A 15,612-nucleotide genomic window follows, 5' to 3' on the forward strand; every position below is an offset into this window, starting at 1 on the left:
TACAGAACAGAGGCATCTAAACCCAGTGCCCTGGAGTGAACCAAGAAGAAGAAGCCATGGGATCTGGAGTAGGGATGGGGCAACGGTTTCAGTAAGGAGGAGCAACCTCTGCACAGGAGGACTTCAGCTGTCTAATCTGACCTATCCCAAAACATTCAGTCACAAGAAAATCCATGATTTAGTGGTGAGTGTCTAAAACATTTAGTGTTACCAAAGTGAGCTCAGGATGAATCAAGTACAGGATAACAACAGAAAACCTCATTTCCCAAAGAAAACCTTGACAATGATTAAAAGAATGACAGCAGGTCAGGCTTGTTGATGCTTTTTATTGTGAGATGGGGGAGTCTGGTAAAAAACTAGAAAATGACCATGGTGTAACAAGGAACTTAAAAATGAAGAGTCAGGTTGGTAACTTACATACATGAATACAGGAACAAATTGGCACAAAATGTTAAACATTGTTCCCAACACTGTTTATATAAGGTAATCCTAATTTGGCTTGCTAAGGAAATGAGAGATTTATGGTTAGGCTAATCTCTTAATAAAACTGCAGAGCATCATGCTATTAGTCACACAGTGAACTTCAAAATTTAAGAGTTTTATATTAAAAACTGGGTAAAGGTAAAATGACTTGATTGTAGTTGTAAAACTAATACATTCCCATTTAAATTCTGTTCTACAGTCCAAGGCAAGTATAAATGTTAACATAACACTGTTAAATCAAATCTCAATGCAAGAGAACCAATTGCATCTCTACTTTAAATCTTATCAACTTTCCAAATTTTCATACTAAAATATATTATTGTATTAATACAAACTACAGTATTATACACTACACTGTGTAATAAATAAAGAAATATAAAAATAAGACACATAAATATAAAAGTTTTCTAAAACTAAAAGTACATATGTCAGTAAGAAGGGTATTAATACTGCCAGGTTTGAAGACATACAGTACAAAAATGTTGCACAGATCTATAAACTAAAAGAAATAAAATAATACTGATAGGTAAAAATCAGCTAATGTTGTTAATAAATTGGGTCCATAATAACTAACATTTGGAAATAGTTATGAGCCAAATAACAATGGCATGTCCATGTCTGAAATGGAAGTACATGGGTAAAAGCAGATTAGAAAATTTCCCTTTAATTTCTGTAGAGAAATTCTGAAAGTCAATTAACACAAAATGAATACTGAGGAGTTAAAGGATGAAATGTCCCAGTGTTTCAGTTTCTCTGACAGAGTCAGTGGTTTTAAGTTTTATTTGGGAATTTTGATACAACAAACAAATCAACAAATGCTAGTTATTGTAGGCCACACACTGAATGAAGGCGGGTCAGAGCCTTGAAAATACTGAGAAATGGCACTTACAGCACACAGGTCTTGCTTAAGGCCAGAGGAGATACAAAGCTTCATATCATATCCTTCATATTTGTTACCACGTACTCAAACACAATCACGAACACTGATTCTGACGACTGTTGTCCTTACCAGTATCAACACTGTTAGTCCCTGCAATCAGAACTCAACGACAATCTTGTGAACTCCATTTTAAATCACATGAGTAAGAAACTTCAGTTCTTCTATCGGCTGCTTCCTTAAGGCTAACAATACACTTTAAATGATAATATGCTCCACTATGACGTCTAAATATTAGAAATTACTACCTTCTACGTTGAACTTATAAAAGGTAGTTAGCACGGTTTGGAACTGCATTATACTTCTTTGTGAAGGGAATTTTGTAGTGCAGAAGTTCTCACATTTTAAAAAACATAATAAAATACTGAAGCGGATTTAGCATATGTTTACCAATAAAAAATTATAAAATTTCTCCCAATTGTACAGCGTAAGAATAAACCAACGTAAGAGTGATAATACTGATAAAAATGAAACAATGCCAGATGCTTATCTAATTAATCAGTTTCCTTTAACCTGTTAAATCTTGCTTTCTGAGTCATTAAAGTTTTCTAATCTGCTTCATGTTACAAACTTGCTCCTAACTTTGAAAACTGCATGAAAAATTACTAGGTCTGAGGTTCAGGCACACCCGGATTTTTTTTTTTGAGTGTTTTTTTTTTTTTTTTTTGTATTTTGTATTTTTTTTTTTTTTTTTTAAGATTTTAGTTTTTACTTTACACAGTAGTGAACAGGAATCACAGTATACAGGTTACTGTGTTTCCATGAAAAGCATGGATAATATAGAACAGACTTCATTACCAATTAGAATTTATTTTCCTTCTAGAAAAACGATTAGGCTTCATTTGTCTTCTCTTCAGATACTTGCTCGCTGTTCTCGCTGACCTTCTGTTCTAAGCTGCTTGCTTGACTCACAGCTCCATCATCCTTCACTGGGCCTTCAGTTTTTGCTTCCTCTCCCTCATTCTCTGCTTCTTCTGCCTCTTCTTCTTCTTCTGCCTCTTCTTCCTCCTCCTCCTCCTCCTCATCTCCCTGGGGTTTTTCACATTCCTTTTCCTCCTGTAATTCTTCCATCTCTTTATCCTCCTCCTCCTCTTCCTCTTTTTCACTGTCTTCATCCTCTTCCCTTGTCAAACTCTCTCTCTCATCTGAGTCGACCTGCGAGGGAGACGCCCGAGCACCAGCGTGCTCGTTCCTCAGGACCTCTGGCCCTGCCTCTTCCTGCTCTGCGCCATCTCGTTCTTCTGCTTCTCTCTTGCAATATGAATAGCGGTGATTCATGTGTTGAGAATAAGATCCCGAGTGTGAGAAGCGCTTTCCACACTTGTCACATTGATAGGGCTTTTCTCCAGAATGCAATCGCATGTGTTCAATCAAATGATGTTTGTGTTTAAATGCCTTTTTACAGATTCCACACTCATGAGGTCTTTTACCTGCAAGAAAGAACAAAGTTATGAAATCAAATGGTGATATTAATAGTTTTTGTAAGTGTTGGGAGCACTTTAGGTTGTGGGAAGGGGAGGGCTATAGTTTCACGTTTTAAAAACTTCCAGGTCCCAAACTGTCTTTTCTGTATAATGTTAGTCTGGTTTATCATTCATACGAGAAAATTTAGTGTCATCATTTAGTATCAGAATTTAGTCTCATCTCTGAGAAGGTCAATAAGAAATACATAAGACTAAATTCTAAACATGCAAACATCACATCATGACCATCAATATATTAAAAATATGTGAACATGGGATGTGAAAACATGGAATGTGAAGCTCTAATTCGATATTTGGCAATGAACACTGTGAGGGCAAGGAGGGATACAGGCATTTCTCAACTTGGTTTTTCTTTACTTTCCTTCTTAAGGACTCTTTTCAACTTCTTTTTCCTTGTCACAACCTTTGTCCGAATTAAATTTTAATGCCTCATATATGCTTTTTATATATGCCAAAATTCATATATATGAGTTTTGGCATATATTTATACATATACCATACATACACATACAAACATGATTGATACACTGAGGTCCTTGAGAAAACCACAAATTATTATAATATTTAACCCTTTTTTGCCCCTTGAGGGCAACTTTGCCCCTATTGAAAATGCATGAACTTGAGAAATGCTATTGCCCAGACATGAAAAAAACTGACAACTGGATTATAATCAGGACTGATAAAGTCAAACTTCAGTGCTATCAAGCCATAACACTAACAAATGTAGAAACGATTTGTTTTTATTTTTTGGTATAGCATATTTCTCAAATATATTTTTCATTTTGTTACATACTAATATTTAACTCTTGTCCAAAGCAGAAGATCTTCTAATTTTCCTTGGGTCTCACTGAATACAACTAGAGGAATGTTTAACAAGGGGCTTGTTGTGTGAGAGAGGTATCCCTTATGTAATACTAGTTTTTACCTTTAAGAACTGCCCGAATGTCACTGCATGTACTTTTGAATCTACAGTCTAAAGAAGGGAAAACAGTACTTGATATCTTTCACTAATTAGCATAAATATGGAATCTAAACCCAATAAAGTGAGGGAGGGGAAAAAGAGAAGTTCAGTAGATTGGACAAAGGGGAATGAGGGAAGGGATGGGAGATAGAAATAGAAGAGACAGTAGAATGGATCTAACATAATTTTCCAATATACATATATGAAAAAACCTAAGTGAATTCCACCATCATGCACACTCACAAAGATAGGATCCTAATTAGAATAAGATATTTCCATGCTAGTATAATTATATTATAATCGATTTTATTGTCATAATATAACTAAAAAGAACTAATAAAAAGTAAATCCTAAAATTTACAAATATAGGGTAATTTGGGGTTATTTTTCTCAGTACATTTACATTTATTCCTGAGAGAATGAGTTACATCAAGCAAACTGCCTCATATGACTATGAATTATAATCACATTTAATATTTAAATATTTTTTAATCATGAAATATTTAAAATACACAATCAAAAGAGTTTATGTGAAACAGATGTGTATGGATGTAACTGTGATAAGGATGTATCCTTCTATGCTTAATGTACATTTTTATAATAAATGGATGTTGACTTTCAAAAAAAATATGGATACTATAGTCAAAAAGGCAGGTAGAGGGCAGAGAAGGAAGGGGATTATAGAGCTCATGATAAATCCAGTTCTTTATACAGCAATCTGTTCTAAAAAGGAAGAGTGGAGTGATACATCTGGCTAGAAGGAGTCTATTGGCAAATTATTAGGAATTCTGCAACATGATTTAAAACAGATTTCAAACTTGAAATAAGCCATGGTGAGCATATTTAGGCCACAGCAATCTGCAAGCACTACACACAAGGGCTTCCCTAACCCTTCAGAGAACCAGTTTTTAAATAGCAGTTACCAGAACTCCACTGGATAAGAGGAACTGGCTGGGCCAGGAGTTGGTAAAAGTTTTCTGCAAAAGTTACACAGTAAATACTTTAGGCTTTGCTGCCCAAATGGTCTGTTTCAGCTATTCAATTCCACCATTATAGATGCAGGAGAGTGGTCATAGACAACATGTAAATGAATGGGTATGGCTATGTTCCAATACAATTATATTTAAGAATGTTATAATTTGATTTTTACATTATTTTCACATGCCATAAATATTATTCTTTTCATTTGTTTCAGTCATTAAAAAAGATATAAAAAATTTCTTAGCGGGACATAGAAAACAGGTGGAAGCCCACAACTTGGCCTGTGAATCATAGTTCGCCAATCCCAAAATTAGTCCAAGAAGTGTATTTTGTGGAAGAATTATAGAATTTCAGAGTTGGAAGGGATCTTAGAATCATCATGCCCAATCTATTACACAGAAGTTATCCTAAAATAAAAGATATACCTGAAACAATGACTTTCTAAGACAGCAATGCTGAGTGCGCTCATGAAGCATCGTTTTCTCCTATGAACCCTGATTCCATTTCCCTGTAACTTCCCCCACTGGTCCCATAATTTTATTAATGGCTACTGTATTTATATTAATATAGTATATACTTGCCATAAGTGGATGTGGACAAAATAATTGTGTATATCATATCATAGGCACTTTTAAAAAGGACAGCATGTTTTGTGTTCACTAACCTACCTGTGTGTTCATATTTATGTCTCAACAATGAGCTACTCTTCTGAAATATCTTATCACATAAGTCACAGGCATACATTCCATTTTCTGTCTTCCGCATTTTCTTTTTGGGTGGTGTAGAATCAGAGTCATTCTGATCTTCCACATTGGATACTCCTTCTGAGCTAGTGTCTTGCCTTTCATCCTAAGGGGGAGGGTGAAAAGTAAGATTAAATTTCAAATTAAAAGACAAACAAGAGATAAACAAAGCCTGGTTAAAAAACTACTTTAAATTAAACTTTCAACAAACTGACCACAGCAAACATACTGCTCACTACTGTAGATGGGTCACAAGGGTGGGGGCTAGACTGTGGGGGATGGGGGTTGATATAGACAAAAGCGATGCTAGAGATAAACAGCCAAACCACAGCAAAACCCATATGCTCAACTGGTACTGAAAAGAAAGGACCCCAAAAAGAAAATGTAAAATGGGTGGCAATATTTACTTGGTTCCATGTAAAGTAACTAAGTAAATCATTACTTTTATGATAAATAATTTTAGCTTATGAGTTTGCTAATTAATAATTAATTTCTAACTGCTCCCTTTACTGTTTTAAAATTATGGGTTTCACTAAGCATAAATTAAGATTTGGTTTTTAAAAAGTGGCTTTTAAATTTTACCCTCTAGAACTTGTAGAGATCTCTGAACTAGCCTCTGTGGTCTCCTTGAAAAGAGAGGCTTGCTCTACTTTTTTGAAGCAAGAAAACAGATACTTCTCAAAAGAAGAAATACAAATAGTCAACAACTGTATTAAAAAAATGTTCAAAATTTCTAGCAATTAGAGAAATGAAAATTAAAACTACACTGAGATTTCATCTCACTCTAGTCAGAATGGCTATTATTAAAAATACTAGTAACAAAAAGTGTTGGTGAGGATGTAAAGAAAAGGTACATGCATACATTATTGGTGGGACTACAAACTGATCTAACCACTATGGAAAGCAGAATTGAGATTCCTCAGAAAACTAGCTATGGAACCACCATATGACTCAACTATCCCACTCCTCAGTATATATCCAAAGGATTAGAATCAGCATACTATAGTGACATAGCCACCCTATCAATGTTTATAGCACACAATTTATAATAGCCAAGCTATGGTACCCTTCAACAGATGAATGGATAAAGAAAATGTGGTATATATACACAATGCAGTATTACTCAAGTCACAAAGAAGAATGACTTTATGGCATTTGCCAGTAAAAGGATAGAAATGGAGGCTATCATGCTAAGTGAAATAAGCCAGTCCCCAAAAAATCAAAAATTGAAAGTTTTCTCTGATATGTGGAAGCCAATTCAAAATAAGGTGGGGGGTGGTTAAAAAAAAGAACAGAAGAAAGATCACCAGAGTAGACAAAGGATAATGAAGGGAAGGGATATGGGATAGGATTGGGAAAGACAGTGGAATGAATCTGACCTAACTTTCATGTATACATACATGAATACACTACAGTGAATCTCACTATCATATATATCCACAATATTAGTAGAATGAAAGGAACAGGGGGAGAGAAAGAAGAGGGGAAGGAAAGAGGAAGTCCTGGGGACTGAATAAGAATAAATTATATTTCATGCTTTTATAATTATGTCAAAATGAATCCTATTGTTATGTATAACTAAAAAGAACCAATAAAAAAGACAGAACAACTGGATAGAGCTTATATTTTTAAAAAGTAGTACTTGCTAGACAAAAAGAATCTAAATTCCTGCAGCATAAAAATATTCAGGCAGATAATTTTGAGCAGAAGGTTTTCTAGATGATACGATCATACTTCAGGGAGCCTGTTGAAGAATTAATTTGGCTAAGATCTTTGTGCTTTTTCTAGGGTCTTCCATTCTATTGTCTCTAAATCCACAAATTTCATAAAAGTTAAAAAGTATTATACATTGCTTATGGCTCTGTGAGGCAGGAGAGGTGCAGCCATTTGCCTGGATCATTTGTGAGCTGCCAATGGTTGCTGTGGTAACTCTACTTTCATTAGTATTTGATCTTGACATATGATTACATGAGATGTTAAAAGCACCTCTTTATTCTATTCAAAAGGGTACAAAATGTTCTATACCTAAAAATTTAGATGAATTCACTGGTCATGTAGAAATTTTTTTTTAGGAGTTGTAATTTCAGGAAACTCAATCTGTCAATATTTAAGGGGAAAAAAAGCAGCAAATATACATTTGAGCAGGATGTTGAAATTATTACAGTTGGCATCTACTCATAGAAAGTATCTGCATTAAATTGTATTTGATTCAATCGAACAATAATTGAAAAAAAAGGTGGAGGAGACTTAAGGTTAGTTACACAGAAAAATCCTGCACAATAAGACACAACAGAGCTCTATCCAAAACTATCATGAACTTTTCAAGAATATTAAAGAGAAAAATACATATGTAGATTCACAGCCTTATTTATTCACAGTCTTATATTAATTATGACTGAACATTTATTTATTCATGGCTTATAAAATGATCAGTAAACATATCAGATGAGTTCTGTGTTTAATTAAAGCTTTTCATAAACAGAGGTGTTATTTACATAAAAACTGATGGCTAAGTCTGGTGTGAACATATTTTCATTTATTAATAATCATAATCAAGGCAGAAACTAATACTAATTTTGAGAATTTAAATACAAAAACAGAAATCCAATTAATGAGCATTCTAATTTTTCTTTTCTCTTTGTTTCTTACTTCAAATAGGTCTCCAGCTATGATATTTAAATCATTTTTCACAGTAGAGTAACACAAATGTTAGTTGATACCAAAACCTGGATTAGTAAGTAATTGAAGACTTGTCACAAAAGTTACTGCAAACTTAATGTAGACTTATTTTCCTTTAGAAATAACTTGACTCTACAGTGACAGATTTTTTTTTAATTAGAAAAAGTTAACTGAAATTAGTCAAGCTAACATTTTGCCAACCAGGTTAAGGAAGTTTTTTGTTTGTTTGTTTTTTTACCTGATTTCCACTTGGCTGGACCACTTTCAGGGCTGGTTCCTGGACTGCAGGGCTGACTGTAGCTGAATATGTGTAAGCCACCTGGGGAATCAGAATAGTTTGCTTATTGGCAGCTAGTGCTCGTAAGCAGGGAACACTGTTCTGGTCAGCAATGGCCACGATTGTGGGTAATTGGGCAGTGACTGTAGGTATAGCAATATTTATGGGGTTGGCACTTGGTGGGATTACATTTACAACTGGTTCTGAGTCTGTAACACAACTGTCCTTTTGTGGCTCCTTTTTTGCACAAGACAAGTTCAAGGGTTCTTCTTGGACAGAATAAACACTGTTCTGGTAAACACTAGTAATAGTTGACCTTTCCAATAATTCTCCCTGTTGCTTTGGTAGTGAAAGATCAAGAGGTTCTACTTGTGGCTCTTCTTGTGCGCCCTCTGCTGCGTATGAGTAACCCTGTGTATTTCTGGCTGAGGAAAGGTTTAGAGGTGATGGGGATGGTGTACTACTTCTGGAACCATTGACAGTTGATCCTACTGTTAAAACTGGAGAATTAGTCATCTTCGGAGGACTGTGTAGACTTGTGCTGTCCTGGGATTCATTTTCATTTGTGGATTGAGACAGATCATCATTCTTTGCAAGGACATTTACTTTGCCTGGTTCAGGAGAAGATGGTTCAGAACTCTGCACTGAAATCTGTCCAGCTTGCATCTTTTCAAACCACTTTTTTACTACATCCAGTGGTAGGTTTACAGAATCAGCAATTTTTGAGAGCTCTTCTGCACTTGGTTGTGCATTCAAAGCATAATAGGCTTTTAGGAGAGACAGCAGGTTCTTCAAAGGTGGCTGACTAGGAGACAAACTGCCATCTCCCGTACCTGATGAAACAGAGGATTCAGGCTTCTCAGCTTCTGGGGCAGGGAGTGGAGGCTGAGCCGGCTGCTTTAGGTCATAGTGCTTTAATTCTGGAAGTGCATTAAGATCCCCTGGACAATCATCACACAGAAGACAAGTGCTATCATTCACTCCTCCTTCAAAGCTTTTATCTTTCTCAGATTTAACAGTAAGATCTTCTGGCAACTTTTCGCTTTTGCAATTGTTTGTGGGGACTGGATTTTCTTTTTTTAAATTTTGAGGAACAACTTGAAGTTGGCTAGGCTGCTCAAGACTGTAGTTGATGATAATTTTGGTTGTTCCATCTTGATCAACCAAAGGAAGACTGATGGCTGAAATAACAGAATGGCCACCTTGTTGTACAGATGAAGCATTGATTGTTTCTTGTTCTTTGGATGCAAGATTGGCTTGATTATTCTCCAAAACTTGCCTTATTACATTACCATCTACTGCCACTTTAAGTACATTCTGAATATCACTTAAATTGATACTTATAGGAGATACCAAACCAACTGTTGGCAGAACAACAGCTTGCACCACACCCTGAGGAGAACTGGTTGCCTGTAATGGGCCACCACCACTAAAAACCCCATTTTGTAAAGGGGTTGAACAGTTGATTCCTGAAGCAACCACTATGGGTTTGAACTCATAATCCACAGGTTCAGTTTTAATTTGGTTTACTGAAAGTTGTTCTTGAAGGGGTTTATTCTCTATTTTTTGCCGTATCTGTGGTCGTGTGGGACTGCCTGGTGATGCCGAAAGAGATGGTGAGGAACACTGAGATGTCTTGAGACCTGTTCTTGGTCGCCCATTCACAGGCATCAAGCTGATACATTTCTTACTGCTTATATGAGAGCTATAGGAACCAGAATGGGAAAAACGTTTCTTGCAGTTTGGGCATTCATATGGCTTCTCTCCTAAACAAACAAACAAACAAACAATTTATATGCGTAGTCAATTATTACATATACATTTTTATGTATCCAAATTTTCTCTAAAGTAAGAAATATCAAGTTTAAAAAGCAAAATTACCATGTATGGTTTTTTTTTGTTGTTGTTGTTGTTGTTTTTTGCTACTGGGGATTGAACCCACGGCTGTTTAACTACTAAGCCACATCCCCAGCCTCTTTTTAAATTTTATTTAGAGACAGGGTCTCACTGATTTGCTTACAGCTTTGCTAAGTTGATGAGACTGGCTTTGAACTCACAATCTTCCTGCCTCAGCCTCCAGAGCTGCTAGGATTACAGGCATGTGCCACCATGCCTGGCACCATGTATTTTATTTAGAATCATCATTTTAAGTTAAACAATGACATAAATATTATCAACAGTAATAAAATCTTTTCTGAACTACATGTGCTAATCAGGGAATCTTCTTAGCATATATGTATATAACATTTCTGTCCTCCTTTCACTTCAAATAATACTCAAATGTCAAAAATAATTAATTCTACCCTTTCAAGTAATTTTTTTAATATCCTGTCTCACCAACCTACATAATTTTCAGTATTTCACTCTATTCAACAACTATATTTAGGATAAATTAATATTAGAACAAACAAAAGTAAGTACAATCTCCCATAAGATTATGGATATTTATCCTTGGTTTATAAAATTCCAATATCCATATGGTTTCCTTGAAAATATCTTTCCTCATGGAGGAAAATTTCAATATAAGATATTCCTATAATTACTTACTTATTAAACTGGAATAGATGTATCCCCAGAGATAAGTTCTAGTGGTACACAAAGCCCACCAGAGTGTCAATTTTAGTGAGTGGTTATAGTAAAACATTATTTGTATATGAAAACAGATTTATAGCAAGGGCAAAATATAACATCTGGATGAATTATCAGGACACATGATGTCAAAGAAATTTCTTGCATGTGGAGACCTCCTTTCAGCTGCTATTTTAGACTCCCCAGAGACACAAGGTACTTATTCCCCTTGGTCATCAGAGATACTTGGATAATTTTGAGAAGAACTAAGATAAAAAGAATATCTTCATACAAACCTAACTGTTCATTTTAGTTCAAATTCAGTTCATTAATTTATAATTTATACTTAAAGACTATCAGCTCCAATAAGGTGAGAACCTCTGTCCTTTTTTCCTTTTAACCTTTATACCTATTAAAGTACAGCAAAGATACTCATTAAACATTTTTAGGATGAATGATGGTTAACTGTAGAACTATGAAATGTGATGATTCTTATTTGTCTCCCCAACATTACAATAAGGCCCCTTATATCCTCCTTTATTTTTTATTTTATTTTTATTTATTTTTTATTGATATATGACAACAGAATGTATTAAATTCTTATTAAATACATAGAGCACAATTTTTCATAGTGTTGTATACACAGTATATTCACAATCCTCCTTTCTTTTTAAGAGTTAACAGGAAAAGCAGTGGAGAAAGTCAGTGTAAGCTCTGCTAATGTTTTAAGTGTAATGCTACAACATTAAAACTAGTGAGTTATGTCTTATCAGAAATATAGGTATTTGAGGAATCAGATATTAGAAATGGAAGGGATCTAAGAATCCCTCTAGAAAGACTCCTTTCAATAAAGAGTTCCTCTATATTATTTTTGACATCAGTTAGTCTTTGCTGAAGCTCCTTAGTGAAATAAAGGGGAGGATATTGACTACAGGATAGCCCTATGGAAGACAGCCTAGACAGGTTCTGCAGAAGTCAAATTGTGACTCACACGTCACAAAAAAAGTTTATTTTCTTAAACTTTCCAAGCTTCAGTATTTTGGTATGTAAATGTAGACACATTTTCACTGGATTATGTTAGAGAGTTATGAAATGCTATAGCAAAACTCTCAGTGTGGCCTTAACAAAGGTTAGTGATTCTTTTAAAATCTACTCAGTCCTCAACTAAGCCAAAGTTGGCTTGCTATAATGCATATTTTCATGACCTAGTTTGCTTTTCTGATGTCACACAAAATAAGTCTAACTTATTCTATTATAGAATAATAAGACCTTCAAATTGATACAGAGCTTCTCTGTGAATCTTCCTGTGTAGATTAAATATGTCCAGGTCTTTCAAACAATCCTCACAGGACATAGTTTTTAAAACCCTTACCTGCTGTTAAGCCTACCTCTGGATATTCTGCAGTTTATCAATATCTTTCTAAAGCAATTCCTGGAATAGGATTCAATACTCAAAATGCCATCAGATAAAAAGTCTCTAATGGGGGTAAAAGAAGGAATATGTTCTAGTATATCTCTATTTTAAATGATCTAATAACAGTTTTAGATGGGCTGCATGAGTCTTTTCCTATAGAGATATGGGGAAGATAAGCATCCATGATATTTCTTTATAATAGAGGAAATTAAGAAGTACAGTGGGTAAGGCAATGACAACGGAATCAGGATGCTTCCACCAGAGTTCCGACTTTGCCATGTATTAGCTGAGTGATCCTGGACAAGTTAATTAAGTTCTCTTCTGATCAACAAAAAGAGAAATAAGGGGAATGGGAGGATTAAATGAACTCTAGATAGGGAAAAGGGGAAAAGGGAAGGGGGGAAAGGACGGGGCACAGGAGTAGGAAAGATGGTGGAATGTGATGGTCATTATTACCCTAAGTACATGTATGCAGACACGAAGGATGCGACTCTGCTTTGTGTACAACCAAAAGATATGAAAAACTGTGCTCTAATTTTGTAATATGAATTATAATGCATTCTTTTGTCATATATAACAAATTAAAGTTTAAAAAAAAGATTTTAAAAAAGAGAAATAATAGCACAGTAAGGTCCTAGGTTCAATCCCCTCCCCCCCCCCCCACACACAAAATAACAGAATGAACATCTTAGGGTTATTTGAGAACTATAAAAGTTAATGTATGCAAATAATTAACAAGTGGCCACACATAGTTAAGTATTCAACAAATTCTAGTTATCATTATTCTTTTTTTTAATTGTAGTTGGACATTTCTTTATTTATTTTTATGTGGTGCTGAGGATCAAACCCAGAGCCTCACAAGTGCTAGACAAGCACTCTACCAATGAGCCACAACCCCAGTCCCTAGTTTTCATTATTCTTATTGTTCAGAATTACATTGATACTTTATCAATGTGAGGAAAAGTTTACCCAATACTTACTTTAAAGCCAAAGGTACTGATAAGCTTTATAAACCTATCAAAATGAAATGAATCTGAAATAACTTTCCTGTGTACATATATGAACATATCATAGTGAATCTCACCGTTGTGTATATCAATACATAAGAAATCATTTAAAATATAACTATGGGTAAATGGCAGAAAGATCACTAGAGGGAAAGCAGCAGGGTGATGGGGAGGGAAGGGCAAGGAGAGATACTGGAGACTGAATTAGAATAAGATATATTCCATGCTTTTATAATTATGTTAAAATGGATTCTACCTTCATGTGTAACTAAAAAGAGTCTCACCAGTGCTGTAGTTCTCTTTCCCCTCATGTTGCCTCACTCACTAACTCTATATCACCTCTGCATGATTTTCTCATCTTGAGTTCCATTTCTAACTTCCTTCTATAAAGGCCATTTTCACCTCCTTATTTCATTCTAAAGTCTCAACTCTTTACAAAAGGGGCAATAAAATTCACATTCACAAGAATGATTAAGTAGTCTTAGGCTATATTGGCTAAGACATGATATATTATCTTCTGATTAGGAAATTTGGAGTATGTGTCATTTTATATTAACTTCATATACTTTAGTCAAAGGTTAAATGATAATACAATACCACTTATTAAAAGAAAATTTCTCCATATTAGTCTTTATACTAAAAAGAAAAGTAGTTTTTGATCATATATGTAAGATCAAATTAGCTTAGATTTATTTATTATCACATGCTGATATTCAGTATGCAGACATAAAACAAATATTTACCACTGTGAATTCTTAAGTGCTCTTTTAGGTGGTGTTTGTATTTAAAAGCTTTTCCACATTCAGTGCACTTGAATTTACGATTACCCCCAGACTGCGTCACATGTCTCTGTAAGAGAAAATTGGTATTTTATTTGTAAAGCAAAAGAACTTTAGACATAAAGACTATCCAATGTGTTTAAAGTAATATTTTGAGTGAGTCTGATGACTGTTTTGATTCTTAAAGTTCTCAAATTGCAGTCACAAAAATATAACATTTGAAATTATTACCCAAAAGGATGGTGACAGTGGGAACAGAGTTCTGACACAGGGAAAAATCTAGATTAATTTAAAGTATTAGAGTCATACTTAACGAAGCAATATAGTATTGAACAAAAATAAAGTAATATGTATTTTACTAGGAACTAGAGATTATCTTGTCTATATTCTAATTTAGAGATAATCAAGTCCATGAATATTTAAGAATCTATCTAAAGCACAGTTACTCAACAGAAGAAAAAGGTATTGAAGAGAAGAAAAGCCTGGGCTTTCACCAGTATTATAATCCTCTCTTTTTTATGTTTGATATTTCCAAAATGTACTTTAATCTGATGGTTTTTAAAAATATGTTCCTTTTTTTCATCCACATGTGATTATGATAGCTTTCTTCTTGGTTTCTCAAATTTTCATTTGTATGTATTTCATTTCAGATTTATTCAGTCAGGCACCCTTCAATTCATCTTATGAGAGCACAGTTCTCTACAGACTTGCATCACCAACTGCTTCTTTGATAATGTCAACTGTAAGGTACTAGGCAGATGAAACTTAACATGATTTATACCAAACTCTTATTAATTTCCCTCCAGCAAATTATCTCCGTCTCTAGCATCTCCTACCTTTGTGAATAGAAACCTCATTCAGTTATTGCTTAGCCTTGATCTTTGGAATTATCTTTGATTACTCTTACCCTTAATACCCTGAACCAATCCTTGTAAGCCATCTGAATGTAGATTCAATCCAAAATCCTTCACTATGTCATGTCTGCCATACAACCTCTGTCCTGGATTATATCAAAACACTAAATATTTCCCCTGCTTCCATTCTTTTCTCTCTGTCTCCATCCAATAATCAGTGGTTCCTTAAAAAAAATCCAATATCCTTCAAAAGTTTTCCTATCACAATTTAGAATAAAATTAAATCTTTATCTTACCCTGCATAACAGCTTATATCATCTGGCCCCCAGTACTTCTCTGGTTTCACCTATCTTTCTTCCCTTTATTCACACTTATCTCCTTGCTGTTTCTTAGACATGGCAGGCAGTTTTCTGCTTCAAGTTAAATTAATATTAAGTTGATCATT

At 34.6% G+C, this 15,612-nt stretch overlaps 1 protein-coding gene across 4 annotated transcripts in view; it reads right to left on the reverse strand.

Moving 5' to 3' along the window:
* Positions 1-306: 306 nt before the first annotated feature.
* The window catches only part of Zeb1 (zinc finger E-box binding homeobox 1), a 164,180-nt gene continuing 148,874 nt past the window's right edge, over positions 307-15,612 (reverse strand). For all 4 annotated transcript variants that reach the window (XM_027928472.2, XM_027928471.3, XM_027928470.3 and 1 more), the window contains 4 exons: positions 14,278-14,383; positions 8,507-10,311; positions 5,515-5,695; positions 307-2,850 (listed from right to left, as the gene is read on the reverse strand). In XM_027928472.2, coding sequence (XP_027784273.1) covers positions 2,252-2,850; positions 5,515-5,695; positions 8,507-10,311; positions 14,278-14,383 — 2,691 coding nt within the window. In that variant the 3' untranslated portion in view covers positions 307-2,251. The remainder of the gene's footprint in view (positions 2,851-5,514; positions 5,696-8,506; positions 10,312-14,277; positions 14,384-15,612) is intronic.

Source organism: Marmota flaviventris, chromosome 12, assembly GCF_047511675.1.
Source record: "Marmota flaviventris isolate mMarFla1 chromosome 12, mMarFla1.hap1, whole genome shotgun sequence".
In the NCBI taxonomy this organism is placed as follows: Eukaryota; Metazoa; Chordata; class Mammalia; order Rodentia; family Sciuridae; genus Marmota; species Marmota flaviventris.